The sequence below is a fragment of the Leucoraja erinacea genome, chromosome 12 (assembly GCF_028641065.1).
Source record: "Leucoraja erinacea ecotype New England chromosome 12, Leri_hhj_1, whole genome shotgun sequence".
NCBI classification, from domain to species: Eukaryota; Metazoa; Chordata; class Chondrichthyes; order Rajiformes; family Rajidae; genus Leucoraja; species Leucoraja erinaceus.
Window position 1 is genome coordinate 56987646 of NC_073388.1, and position 13243 is coordinate 57000888.

General features: G+C 57.8%; 1 protein-coding gene across 2 annotated transcripts in view; it reads right to left on the reverse strand.

Annotated features, from left to right (window-relative positions):
- The window catches only part of LOC129702392 (oligophrenin-1-like), a 276035-nt gene that overhangs the window by 139051 nt on the left and 123741 nt on the right, over window positions 1-13243 (reverse strand). For both annotated transcript variants that reach the window (XM_055644172.1, XM_055644171.1), the window contains exon 4: window positions 5907-5978. In XM_055644172.1, the coding sequence (XP_055500147.1) occupies window positions 5907-5978 (72 nt within the window). The remainder of the gene's footprint in view (window positions 1-5906; window positions 5979-13243) is intronic.

Genomic DNA, 13243 nt, shown 5'->3' on the forward strand with positions numbered 1-13243 from the left:
GGCCACCTGAACACAAGTCCCAGGCAATGACTATACAGCGTACATACCCAGCAGTCAGCAGCAGCACCCTGCAGGAAAGCAAAGAGGAGAAAATAAACATGGAAAAAAACCCACGAGAAAGCGCGATTTCTCTGCCAGAAATTCGAGCGGGATTTAGATGAGTTCCGCTCAGCCACACAAGGTTGTTCTGCTCTTGTATTCGACTGTGAATGGCAGCTGCAGCCTTGGAATTAATTAGCAGCATGGTAGCTGTGCCATAGAAAGGACAGCAGATAGAACAAAGGAAGACAGATTGCCTGAATTAATTACAAGGCTTTCACTGCACCGGGAGCCACACGACAGCAAACAGTGGGTAGGCCTGATAGAAATCAGACGGCAGTTTTGATATCTTACTGCAGAAGGTGGAAACAATGCAATGATCTCACGCAGGTTCGATCGGCCCAGGAGCCAGACATTTACAAGCTCTGCAAAACTCCTGGGCCCAGAGCAGTTGACCTCTAACTGGTCACCAGATTCTTGGTTCGCCTTCAAAGAGACAGGTGCACAAACAGAGAACACTGCACGGTGCATCTCAGACAACAATTCAAGTGGTCTACATCAGAGAAGGGCAAGGAAGGAACCTCAGACCACAAGAAACAGCCTCACTCCGCTTAGAACAGTGCCAGAGGATGTGCATGCGATTTCAGTGGAACCACTTAAAAGAATCTGCAGAACAATTAGACGTGCAGGCGTAGGGTTCTTTTCTTTGGCACGAAGGACCAAGGGGAGATTCACTTTACAATTACAAAGTTATAAATGGTCTGAACAGAATGAACAGACAGGGCCTGTTTTACTCGCAGTGCTTGCTAATGAGAGGACAATAGGTGGTTTACTGTTCACTCTGAACTTGGGCTGCAGAAGGCACCGACTAAAAAGAGTGGAAGAGACAGACACATCACTTTTAAAAAGCATCTCCCCACAAATCCCCCCCCACAGTGGCGCAGCGGTAAAATTACCTTACAGCGCTTACAACGCCAGAGACCCGGGATCGATCCTGGCTACAGGTACTTGTCTGTACGGAGTTTGTATGTTCACCACGTGACCTGTGTGGGTTTTTCCAAGAACTTTGGTTTATTCACACACTCCAAAGACGTACAGGTTTGTATGTTAATTGGCTTGGTATAAATGTAAAATTGTCCCTGGTGCAGGGTAATGTTTATGTGCGGGGATTGCTGGTCGGCATGGACTCGGTGGGCAGAAGGGCCTGCTTCTGTGCTGTATCTCTAAGCTAAACTAAATACCTTATTCAAATTAAACCTCTATAAAATACACGATATTGTCACAGTTATACAGCATGGAAAGAAGCCTTGTGGCCCAACTCATCCATACTGACCAAATGCAGCATCCAAGTTGGTCCTATTTACCCGCATTTGGCCCAGATCTCTCTAAACCGTACCTACCCATGTGCCTGTCCTAGTATATTTTCAATGCTGTTATAGTACTTGCCTCAAATGCTCATTCCAAATACCCACCAACCTCTGAGTTAACGTTGCCCCTCAAGTTCCTATTAAATCTTCCCCCTCTCACCTGAAACCCACATCCTCTGGTTCATGAATCCACTACCCTGGCTAAACAACTTTGTGCATTCACCCTACCAATTCCCCTCATCATTTTATACACCTCTACAAGATCAGCCCTCAGCCTCCTGCGCTCCAAGAAATAAAGTCCTAGCCCGCACAACCTTTCCCTATAGCTTAGCCCATCGAGTCTGGCAACATCCTCGTAATTCATCTCTGCACTCTTTCCAGCTGAATGACATCCTTCCTGTAGCAGGGTAACCAAAACTGAACAGAGTACTTCAAATGTGGCCTCACCAATGTCTCGTGCAAGTAAAACATCAAAAACATGTAGGCTTCATTCGCTGTACCAACATAGCTTCAGTGTTTCATTCTCAAATACTATGCCACTGCTACATCTGAGGTGTCAGTGAATGGGCTCCAATGCCAATGTACAATGGCAGGAGTTCCTTACTCTGTGGGTCTTCCACATCGAGCTTTTGCCGAGACTGCACGGAGCTCCATTGCATCCCACAGAATGCACCTCTGCGCAATGGAATGCGCCAGTCGGCAGCTACTCGCCAAGGAAGACCGACAAATCTCAGGCAGACTAAAGTGGGCGTTTCAGTAAGTTGCTGATCTTCCCAGCAACCATCAATGTTTGGCTCAGCCACATCCCTGGGAACCGCTCATAGAGCCCTCTGTTACACAGCTGATTGGGATGCACTTTGACCAAATCCCTTTCCAGAACTGCGTGGAGTTTGCACGTTTTCCCTGTGACCATGAAAGTTTACCAGTCTTTGTAAGTAAATTGCCCCCGATATGAATGGAGAGGATGAGAAAGTGCGATAACATAGAACTATGGGAGGAAACCAGAGCATCTGGACAAAAGCCTGATGAGGAAAGAGGGCGAAGGTACAAACTCCGCACTGGTAATCAAGATCAAACCCGGGTCTCTGACGCTGTCGGTCAGCAACTCTACCGCTGCGCCACCCTGTCGTCCCGTAGGATGGTGGATTTACTGAGCGCTTGCCTCTCCCTTTCCACTATCTATCTCCCCTCTGGTGTCATGCTACACCAGTCATTGAAGGTAGGCATGCAGGTGCAGTAGGCAGTGAAGAAAACAAATGGTATATTAGCATTCATAGCAAAAGGATTTGACTATAGGAGCAGGGAGGTTCTACTGCAGTTGTACAGGGTCTTGGTGAGACCACACCTGAAGTATTGTGTACAGTTTTGGTCTCCTAATCTGAGGAAAGACATTCTTGCCGTAGAAGGAGTACAGAGAAGGTTCGCCAGACTGATTCCTGGGATGGCAGGACTTTCATATGAAGAAAAACTGGATAGACTCGGCTTGTACTCGCAAGAATTTTGAAGATTGAGGGGGGATCTTATAGAAACTTACAAAATTCTTAAGGAGTTGGACAGGCTAGATGCAGGAAGATTGTTCCCGATGTTGGGGAAGTCCAAAACAAGGGGGTCACAGTTTAAGGATAAGGGGGGGGAACTCTTTTAGGACCGAGATGAGAAAAACATTTTTCACACAGAGAGTGGTGAATCTATGGAATTCTCTGCCACAGTGTTGAGGCCAGTTCATTGGCTATATTTTTTAAGAGGGAGTTAGATGTAGCCCTTGTGGCTAAAGGGATCAGGGGGTATGGAGAGAAGGCAGGTACAGGATACTGAGTTGGATGATCAGCCATGATCATATTGTATGGCGGTGCGGGCTCGAAGGGCCGAATGGCCTACTCCTGCACGTATTTTCTATGTTTCTATCAATAAGTCAGACCCAAACGTTATCTGCCCATTTCCCTCCACAAATGCTGCCTGACCCTCTGAGTTCCTCAAGCAGTTTGTATTTTTATGCTCATGATTCCAGTCCCTTTTGTCTTCTGTGTACCTAAAAATATCTTTCCTGCAACAAGTCGGGTCACTGGAAGTTCAGTCAGTGTGTTTGGTTTCACTTGTATATGGACGTTTCCAACAAAGGCTCAAATGATAAGTAATTAATACATTTTCCTTGAATAAGTAGCCACATTGGCATCTTGCCTATTTCGACGACGTTATCTTGAAGACTGACTAAAGGACATGGAATGAGGAAGAATGGCTCCAAATCATCCCTCTTTCTGATTCTGCAGTAATTCGTCCAACATGGCAACAGAATCTTTTTCAAGAATGCCGACCCTCCTTGTAGTTTGGTTTTCATGAATTGACCAAAATAGCAAAGCTGAGGTGGTGGATGACGAGAGGGAAAGGAAAGAGTAATAGATGCTCAAAATTATTGCCACAAGATGACTACAGTCAATCAAACTCAAGATATCTACAGTCAAACTCAAGTGGGAGAATAGGAACCTCAGTAATAGAATCCTCCATCATCAGTAACCAAGCACAGGCAAGTTCCACCATCAGGGTCAGAGTAACATCGCCTCAGGTTAACACAGATCCACCTCCGATTTTCCGACAATTCTTGGTTCTGCCCAGAAAAATCTGGAAAAATGTGGCGACCAGGCCACGTGAGCCGGCCGATCTCGATCTCATCGAGAATTCCGCAACGATCGGCGGGTCGAATTTGCCGCGTGTGGCCAGGGCTCTGGTACTCCGGCCCGGCCGGAGGCAGCAGATCATAGCAAAAGGATAGTATAGGAGGAGGGAGGTTCTTCTGCAGTTGTACAGGGTCTTGGTGAGACCACACCTGGAGTATTGCGTACAGTTTTGGTCTCCAAATCTGAGGGAAGACATTCTTGCCATAGAAGGTTCACCAGACTGATTCCTGGGATGTCAGGACTTTCATATGAAGAAAGACTGGATAGACTCGGTTTGTACTCGCTAGAATTTAGAAGATTGAGGGGGGATCTTATAGAAACTTACAAAATTCTTAAGTGGTTGGACAGGCTAGATGCAGGAAGATTGTTCCCGATGTTGGGGAAGTCCGGAACAAGGGGTCACAGTTTAAGGAGAAAGGGGAAATCTTTCAGGACTGAGATGAGAAAACCATTTTTCACACAAAGAGTGGTGAATCTCTGGAACTCTCTGCCACAGAAGGTAGTTGAGGTCAGTTCATTGGCTATATTTAAGAGGGAGTTAGATGTGGCCCTTGTGGGTAAAGGGATCCTGGAGAGAAGGCAGGTACAGGATACTGAGTTGGATGATCAGCCATGATCATGTTGAATGGCGGTGCAGGCTCAAAGGGCCGAATGGCCTACTCCTGCACCTATTTTCTATGTTTCTATGTTTCTATCCTTTCCCATGGCCGATCTCCGCGGCCAACTTTGCAGGCCGGTATCTCAGTCCTCAAGGCCATGGCCTCTGTTGATCCGGCAAAACGGATAATCCAGAAAGGCTCTGGAACCAGGGGTGCTGGAAAATCTGTGGTGGTCGTGTACAGCTCTTTGGTCATGCTCACTTCATCCCCTCAGGTGTCCAAAATAAGCAGTTATTCCCAAATCACCATTTACACAAGGGCACAGAATCCTGCACTTTCCCAGCACATTGGGCAGTAAATGTCACCTCATTAACCAAACCCACCAGCCACCAACATAGAAACAAGGATCTGCATGGTGCTGGTTGACTAAAAAAGACACAAAAGTGCTGGAGTAACTCAGCAGGTCAGGCAACAACTATAGAGAAGATGGATATCTGACGTTATGGGTCAGAAACCTTCTTCAGAACCACTAGGTACCAACTACTGGCCATCCCTAGGTTACAAACGGGGTCAACTTTAACAGTTTTAAGATCAAGGAGCTTGGGGACCTGTTGTCTTGTCAAACACATTTCATTGTACCGTTAACCCTGTGTTAACCTACATATGACAAATAAAACTGAACTGAAGTCAATTTAGGCCATAAATTAAAAAAAAAATCTATATTACTTGAAACGGTATTCACTGTGTTGATGATGAGAGCCTGTAACCATGAATACTTATTTATTATCTTCCTCAGCTGGTTTATAATGATAAAGTATCAGGATTCTCCAAGCTCAATAGTTTTGATGGGCTTAGAGTATCAGTGGGTGTTACGTAGTTTAATTAAGTATCTTTGCACGGGTACCAACACAAGTGATTGCTCGTCAATTTCCTCCCGTCATGAAACTGGCAGCCCGTGCGCTTCAGAGACGATGCTGCCTGGTTACTGTGGAACGGTTACATGTAAACATGTTCCCCTCCCTCCCCCCGAAGACCAATTCTTGTCTTGAATTTAATAATATTTATGACTGCATTTTTGAATGTATATCAATAAACTGAGCATTTGTAGCCCTGGTCCAGCAACACATTCGATATCACTCTAAGTTTCAACAAAACACATCCCAAAGGTTGAGAGAAAACAAAGGGTGAGGTGGGATGGGGAAACTTAAAAAAACAAGAAAACAGCTTACCTTTGCAACTCCAATATGGTCCCTCTTAAAGCTCTCCAAAGGTTTAATTAAGAAATTGCTGGAATTCTGAATCTATAAACAAAACACAAGTGGTAAATAGCGTCAGAGTTCACATGCCAGATCTCCTGAGGAACTAGATAAACTATTGGAGAGAGACTGAGAAATATCACAGCTCCCTAATCTAAAGCTTGCTTTGACTGGGGTTAAGAAAAACAATACATCAGGATTGTGAAATAACAAAAGTCTGCTGAGGTTTGAGCAGGGAATTATGGCAAAGAACAGTAATAGACTTGGATCGGTGGTTATGGGGTGACAGTGTGCACAAAATATTCCAAAGTCAAACTTTTCACTGCCTCCAAATGCTTTGCATGTGCCTGCAAGGTGTTGCTCCCCCTCTGGTGACTATTCATAATTGTTGCCACAATTTCAGTGCTCTGCTCCATAGTGTAGGTGGTGGTGGTGGTGGTGGCGGTGGCGGTGGTGGCGGTGGCGGTGGTGGTGGAGGTGGTGGTGGAGGTGGTGGCGGTGGTGGTGGTGGGTGGGCAGTGGCTGTGGTGGTGGAGGTGGCGGTGGTGGTGGGTGGTGGTGGTGTGGTGGTGGAGGTGGCAGTGGTGGTGGTGGTGGTGGGGCGGTGGTGGAGGTGGTGGTGGGTGGTGGTGGTGGAGGTGTGTGGTGGTGGTGGTGGTGGTGGGTGGTGGTGGTGGGGTGTGGAGGTGGGGTGGGGTGTGGTGGTGGTGGTGGTGGTGGTGGTGGTGGTGGTGGTGGTGGTGTGGTGGTGGTGGCGGTGTGGTGGTGGGGTGGCGGTGGTGGTGGTGGGTGGGTGGTGGTGGTGGCGGGTGCAGTGGTGGTGGTGGTGCGGTGGCGGTGGCGGGGGCGGTGGCGGTGGTGGTGGTGGTGGTGGTGGTGGTGGTGGGGGAGGTGGTGGTGGTGTGGTGTGGTGGTGGTGGTGGTGGTGGTGGTGTGGGTGGTGGTGGTGGCAGGTGGTGGTGGTGGTGGTGGTGGTGTGTGTGGGTGGTGGTGTGTGTGGTGGTGGTGATGGCGGTGGCGGTGGTGGGTGGCGGTGGCGGTGTGGGTGGCGGTGTGGTGGCGGTGGCGGTGGCGGTGGCGGTGGTGGTGGCGGTGGTGGTGGGTGGTGGCGGTGGTGGTGGTGTGGTGGTGGTGTGGTGTGTGGTGGCGGGTGGCGGGGGCGGTGGCGGTGGAGGTGGCGGTGGTCGCGGTGGTGGCGGTGGTGGTGGCGGTGGCGGTGGAGGTGAGGGGTGTGGTGGTGGTGGTGTGGGTGGTGGGTGGTGGTGGCTGGGTGGTGGTGGAGGTGGTGGTGGTGGGGTGTGGTGGGGTGTGTGTGGTGGGGTGGGAGGTGGCATGGTGGGGTGGTGGTGGGTGGTGGGTGGGTGGTGGTGGTGTGTGGTGGTGGGTGGAGGTGGAGGTGGAGGTGGCGGTGGGGGTGGGTGGGGTGGAGGTGGCGGTGGGTGGTGGTGGCGGTGGGTGGCGGTGGTGTGGCGTGTGGTGTGGTGTGCGGTGGTGGCGGTGTGTGGGTGGTGGTGGGGGTGGAGTGTGGTGGTGGGGGTGGTGGTGTGGGGGTGTGTGGGGTGGTGTGGCGGTGTGTGGTGGTGGAGGTGGGTGTGGAGGTGGTGGTGGTGGGGGGTGGGTGGTGGGCGGTGTGTGTGGTGGAGGTGGAGGTGGAGGGTGGTGGTGGTGGTGGAGGTGGGGGTGGTGGTGGGGGTGGTGTGGGTGGGGCGGTGGAGGTGGGGTGGTGGTGGTGGTGGTGGTGGTGGGTGTGGGTGGGGGTGGTGGTGGTGGTGGTGGTGGTGTGTGTGGGTGGTGGTGGTGGTGGTGGTGGCGGTGGTGGTGGGTGTGGTGGTGGTGGTGGGTGGTGGGTGGTGGCGGGGAGGTGGGGTGGGGTGGGTGGTGTGTGTGGCGGGTGGGGGTGGAGGTGTGTGGTGGTGGTGTGGTGGCGGTGTGGGGGGGTGGTGGAGGTGGTGGTGGGTGGTGGTGGTGGGGTGGGTGTGGTGGTGGTGGGTGGTGGCGGTGGTGGTGGTGGTGGGGGGTGGTGGAGGTGGGGGTGTGGTGTGTGGGGTGTGGGTGTGGGGTGGTGTGTGGGGGTGTGTGTGGGTGGGTGGGGTGGTGGTGGTGGTGTGTGTGGTGGTGGGGGGGTGGGGGTGGCGGTGGCGTGGGGGTGTGGTGGAGGTGGGGGGGGTGGCGGTGGGGTGGTGGTGGTGGTGTGGTGGTGTGGTGGGGGTGGAGGTGTGTGGTGGGGGGTGGGAGGTGGGAGGGTGGGTGTGGTGGGGTGGGGTGGGTGTGTGTGGTGGGGTGGTGGTGGGGGGGTGGTGGGTGGTGGTGGTGGGTGGTGGTGTGGGGGGTGGTGGTGGTGGTGGTGGTGGTGCGGTGGTGTGTGTGTGGTGGTGTGGTGTGTGGGTGGTGGTGGAGGGGGTGTGGGGGTGGTGGTGTGTGTGGGTGTGTGGGGTGGTGGGTGGTGGTGGTGCGGTGTGGTGGTGGGTGGTGTGTGGGTGGTGTGTGGTGGGTGGTGGTGGTGGAGGTGGGTGTGTGGGTGGTGGTGGTGGTGTGGTGGTGGTGTGGTGGGGGGGGTGGTGGTGGTGTGGGTGTGGGTGTGTGGTGGTGTGTGTGTGTGGTGGGGGTGGTGGGGGGGTGGGGTGGGGTGGTGGTGTGGGGGGGTGGTGGTGTGTGTGTGGTGGGTGGTGGTGGTGGTGTGTGGTGGGGGTGTGTGGTGGGGTGGTGTGGGTGGTGGGGGTGGGGTGGGGTGGTGTGTGGTGGGTGTGTGTGGTGGTGGTGGTGGGTGGTGGTGGTGGTGTGGTGGGTGGTGTGGGGGTGGTGGTGGTGGTGTGTGTGTGGTGGGTGGTGGTGGGTGGTGGCGGTGTGTGGTGTGTGGTGGGGGTGTGTGGGGTGGTGGCGTGTGTGGGTGTGTGTGTGGTGTGGGGGGTGTGTGTGTGTGGGTGGTGTGTGTGGTGGTGCGGTGTGTGGTGGTGGTGGTGGTGGTGTGGTGGTGTGGGGTGGGTGTGTGTGGGGGGTGGGTGTGGTGTGTGGGGTGTGGGGGTGGGGGGGGTGGGTGGTGGGGGGTGGTGGTGTGGGTGGTGGTGGTGGTGGGTGGGTGGTGGTGGTGGGTGGGGGGGTGGTGTGGTGTGTGGTGGGGGGGTGGGTGTGTGGTGGTGGTATGTGTGGTTGTGTGGGGTTGGTGTGTGTGTGTGTGTGTGTGTGTGTGTGTGTGGTGGTGTGTGTGGTGGTGTGTGGTGGGGGTGTGTGTGTGGTGGGGTGGTGTGGGTGGGTGTGTGTGTGGTGGTGGTGGTGGGTGTGTGTGGTGGGGGGGGTGGTGGGGGTGGTGGGGTGTGTGGTGGCGGTGGGTGTGTGGTGGTGGGGGTGGGTGTGTGTGGTGTGTGGTGGTGGTGTGTGGTGGTGTGGGTGGTGGTGTGGGGTGTGTGGTGTGTGGGGGTGTGGTGGTGGGTGGTGGTGTGTGGTGTGGTGGTGGGGGTGTGGTGGGGTGTGGTGGGGGTGGCGGTGTGGGGGGTGGGGTGGTGTGGGGTGTGTGGTGTGTGTGGGTGGTGTGGGGGTGGGGGGGTGGTGGAGGGGTGGGTGGGGTGTGGTGGTGTGTGTGTGGGTGGGGTGGTGTGTGTGGGTGTGGGTGGGGTGGTGGTGGTGTGTGGTGGGGGGGTGGTGGTGTGGTGGGTGGGTGGAGGTGTGGTGGTGTGGTGGTGGGGGGGTGTGGTGTGTGTGGTGGTGGGTGGGGGGGGGTGGGGGGGTGGGGGTGGGGTGTGGTGTGTGTGGGTGTGTGGTGGTGGGTGGGTGTGGTGGGTGTGGGTGTGTGTGTGGTGGGGTGGTGTGTGTGGTGGTGGTGTGGGTGGTGGGGGTGGTGGGGTGTGGGTGGGGTGGTGTGGGGGGTGGTGGTGGGGGGGGGGGGGGTGGGGGTGGTGTGGGTGGTGGTGGTGGTGGTGGTGGTGGGGGGGTGGGTGGTGGTGGTGGGGGGGTGGTGGGGGGTGTGGTGGGGTGGGGTGGGTGTGGGTGGTGGTGGTGGTGGGGTGGTGGGGGTGTGGGTGGGGGTGTGTGGGGTGGTGTGTGGTGGTGGGGGGTGTGGTGGGGTGGTGGTGGGGGGTGTGGTGGTGGTGGTGGTGGGGTGTGGGTGTGTGGTGTGGTGTGTGGGGGTGTGGGTGGTGGGGGTGGGTGGGGTGGAGGTGGAGTGGTGTGGGGTGTGGGTGGGGGTGTGTGGTGGTGGTGGTGGGTGTGTGGGGGGGGTGGTGGGTGGTGGGTGGGGGGGGTGTGGTGTGGGGTGTGTGTGTGGTGTGGGGGGGTGTGGGTGGTGGGGTGGTGGTGGTGGTGGTGTGTGGGGGGGGGGTGGTGTGTGTGGGGTGGGGGTGGTGGGTGGGTGGGGGGGGTGGTGTGGGGTGTGGGGGTGGGGGTGGTGTGTGGGGTGTGGTGGGTGGGGTGGGTGTGGTGTGTGTGGGGTGTGGTGGTGTGGGTGTGGGTGTGGGTGGAGGTGGTGTGGTGTGGGTGTGGTGTGTGGGTGGTGTGTGGGGGGGGGGTGTGGGGGGGGGTGGTGGTGGGTGTGTGGGGGGTGGGTGGTGGAGGGTGGGGTGTGTGGGTGGGGTGGTGGGGGGTGGTGGGGTGGTGGGGGTGTGGGGTGGTGGTGGTGTGGGTGGGGTGGTGGTGGGGTGGTGTGGGTGTGGGTGGTGGGGGTGTGAGGGTGGTGGGGTGGTGGGTGGGGGTGGTGGGGTGGTGGTGGTGGTGTGTGGGGGTGGTGGTGTGGGGGGGGGGTGGTGGTGGTGTGTGTGGGTGGGGGGGTGGGTGGTGTGGGTGGGGTGGTGGTGGTGGCGGTGGGGTGGGTGGTGGTGGTGTGGGTGGGGTGGGGTGGTGGTGGTGGGGTGGTGGGGGTGGGTGGGGGGTGTGGGTGGCGGGGTGGGGGGGCGGTGGGGGGGTGGGGGCGGGGGGCGGTGGTGGTGGTGGGGGTGGGTGGTGTGTGTGTGGGTGTGTGGTGGTGGGTGGGTGGTGGTGGTGGGGTGGTGGGTGGTGGTGGCGGGTGGGGGGGGGTGGTGGGGGGGGCGGTGGAGGTGGGGTGGTGGGGGTGGTGGGGGGGGGGGTGGTGGTGGTGGGGGGGGGGGGGGTGGGGGTGGTGGTGGTGGTGGTGGGGGTGGTGGTGGTGGTGTGGTGGTGGTGGTGGTGGTGGTGGTGGTGGGGGGGGTGGTGGTGGTGGTGGTGGTGGTGGTGGTGGTGGTGGTGGGGGTGGTGGGGGGTGGCGGGGGGTGGTGGCGGTGGTGGTGTGTGTGGGGTGGTGGGTGGTGGGGGGGGTGGTAGTGGTGGTGGGGGGGAGGTGTGTGGTGGTGGTGGTGGTGGGGTGGGGTGGGGTGGTGGTGGTGTGTGGTGGTGGTGGTGGTGTGTGGTGGTGGTGTGGGTGGTGGTGGGGTGGTGGTGGAGGTGTGGGTGGTGGGTGGTGGTGGTGTGGGTGGTGGTGGGTGGTGGTGGTGGTGGTGTGGTGGTGGTGGTGTGTGTGGGTGGTGGTGTGTGGTGGTGGTGGTGGTGGTGGTGGTGGAGGTGGTGGTGGGGTGGTGGTGGTGTGGGTGGGTGGGGTGGCGGTGGCGTGGGGGGTGGTGGTGGGGTGGAGTGGGGGTGGTGTGTGGGGTGTGGTGGTGGTGGCGGTGGGTGTGGTGGAGGTGGTGTGTGGTGGTGGTGGTGTGGCGGTGGTGGTGTGGGGTGTGGTGTGGCGGTGGGGTGGTGGTGGTGGTGGGGGAGGTGGGGGTGGTGGTGGTGGAGGTGGCGGTGGAGGTGGTGGTGTGGGTGGAGGTGGCGGGTGGCGGTGGTGGTGGTGGTGGTGGTGGTGGTGGGTGGAGGTGGTGTGTGGGTGGGGGGGGCGGTGGGTGGCGGTGGCGGTGGGGAGGGCGGTGGTGGTGGGGGTGGTGGGTGGTGGTGGTGGTGGTGGTGGCGGTGGTGGTGGTGGTGGTGGTGGGTGGCGGTGGTGGTGTGGTGGGTGGTGGCGGTGGGGTGGTGGTGTGTGGCGGTGGGGTGGAGGTGGAAGGTGGCGGTGTGGTGGTGGTGGGGGCAGGTGGTGGTGGTGGGGTGGTGGAGTGGTGGTGGGTGGCGGGTGGTGGCGGGTGGCGGTGGCGGTGGCGGTGCGGTGGTGGCGGGGTGGTGGCGGTGGGGTGGGGGTGGCGGTGGCGGTGGGGTGGTGGGTGGCGGGTGCGTGGTGGTGGTGGGGGTGGAGGTGGGTGGGTGGCGGGCGGTGGTGGTGGAGGTGGAGGTGGCAGTGGCGGTGGCAGTGGCGGTGGCGGTGGCAGTGGTGGCGGTGGGGTGGCGGTGGGGGTGGCGGTGGCGGTGGTGGTGGGCGGTGGCGGTGGCGGTGGTGGTGGTGGTGGGCGGTGGGGTGGCAGTGGCGGTGGCGGTGGCGGTGGCAGGTGGGGGGTGGGTGGCGGTGGGTGGCGGTGGTGGGGGGTGGCGGTGGGTGGCGGTGGCGGTGGCGGTGGCGCTGGCGGTGGCGGTTGCAGTGACTGTGGCTGTGGCGGTGGCGGTGGCAGTGGCGGTGGTGGTGGCAGTGGCGGTGGCAGTTGCAGTGGAGGTGGCAGTGGCGGTGGCGGTGGCGGTGGCAGTGGCGGTGGTGGTGGGTGCGGTGGCAGTGGCGGTGGGTGGCAGTGGCAGTGGCAGTGGCGGGTGGCAGTGGTGGTGGGTGGCAGTGGTGGTGGCAGTGGGCGGTGGAGTGGTGGCAGTGGCGGTGGCAGTGGTGGTGGTGGTGGCAGTGGAGGTGGCAGTGGCGGTGGAGGTGGTGGTGGCGGTGGCGGTGCTGGTGGCGGTGGTGGTGAGGCATCAGGAGTCAAACTCTCTCAGTGTTGCTGGTGCTTTGGCTCGGGTCCAAAACTGGAACGGCCAATTATTTGGTTGATCAACATTAACATTACATGAAGCAGCGTCCAGACTGTAAAAACTTTCTCTTCGGGAGACCCGGGTTCCATCCCGACTACGAGTGCTGTCTGTACAGAGTTTGTAAGTTCTCCCCGTGACCACATGGGTGTTCTCTGAGATCTTCTGTTTCCTCTCACACTCCAAAGACGTACAGGTTGTAGGTTAATCGGCTTGGTTTCAATGTAATTTGTCCTTAGTGTGTGTAGGATGATGTTAATGTTAACTCATCAAACTCAACAGCAATAAAACAGAATTCCTCCTCATAGGCTCCAAATCCTCACTCAGCAAAATCAATAACCCCACTCTCACCATCGACGGCACCATTGTCTCCCCATCTCCCCAGGCCCGCAACCTCGGCGTGATCTTTGATTCCACACTCTCCCTTGAGCCTCACATACACCATGTCATTAAAACCTCTTTCTTTCACCTCCGCAATATCGCCAAAA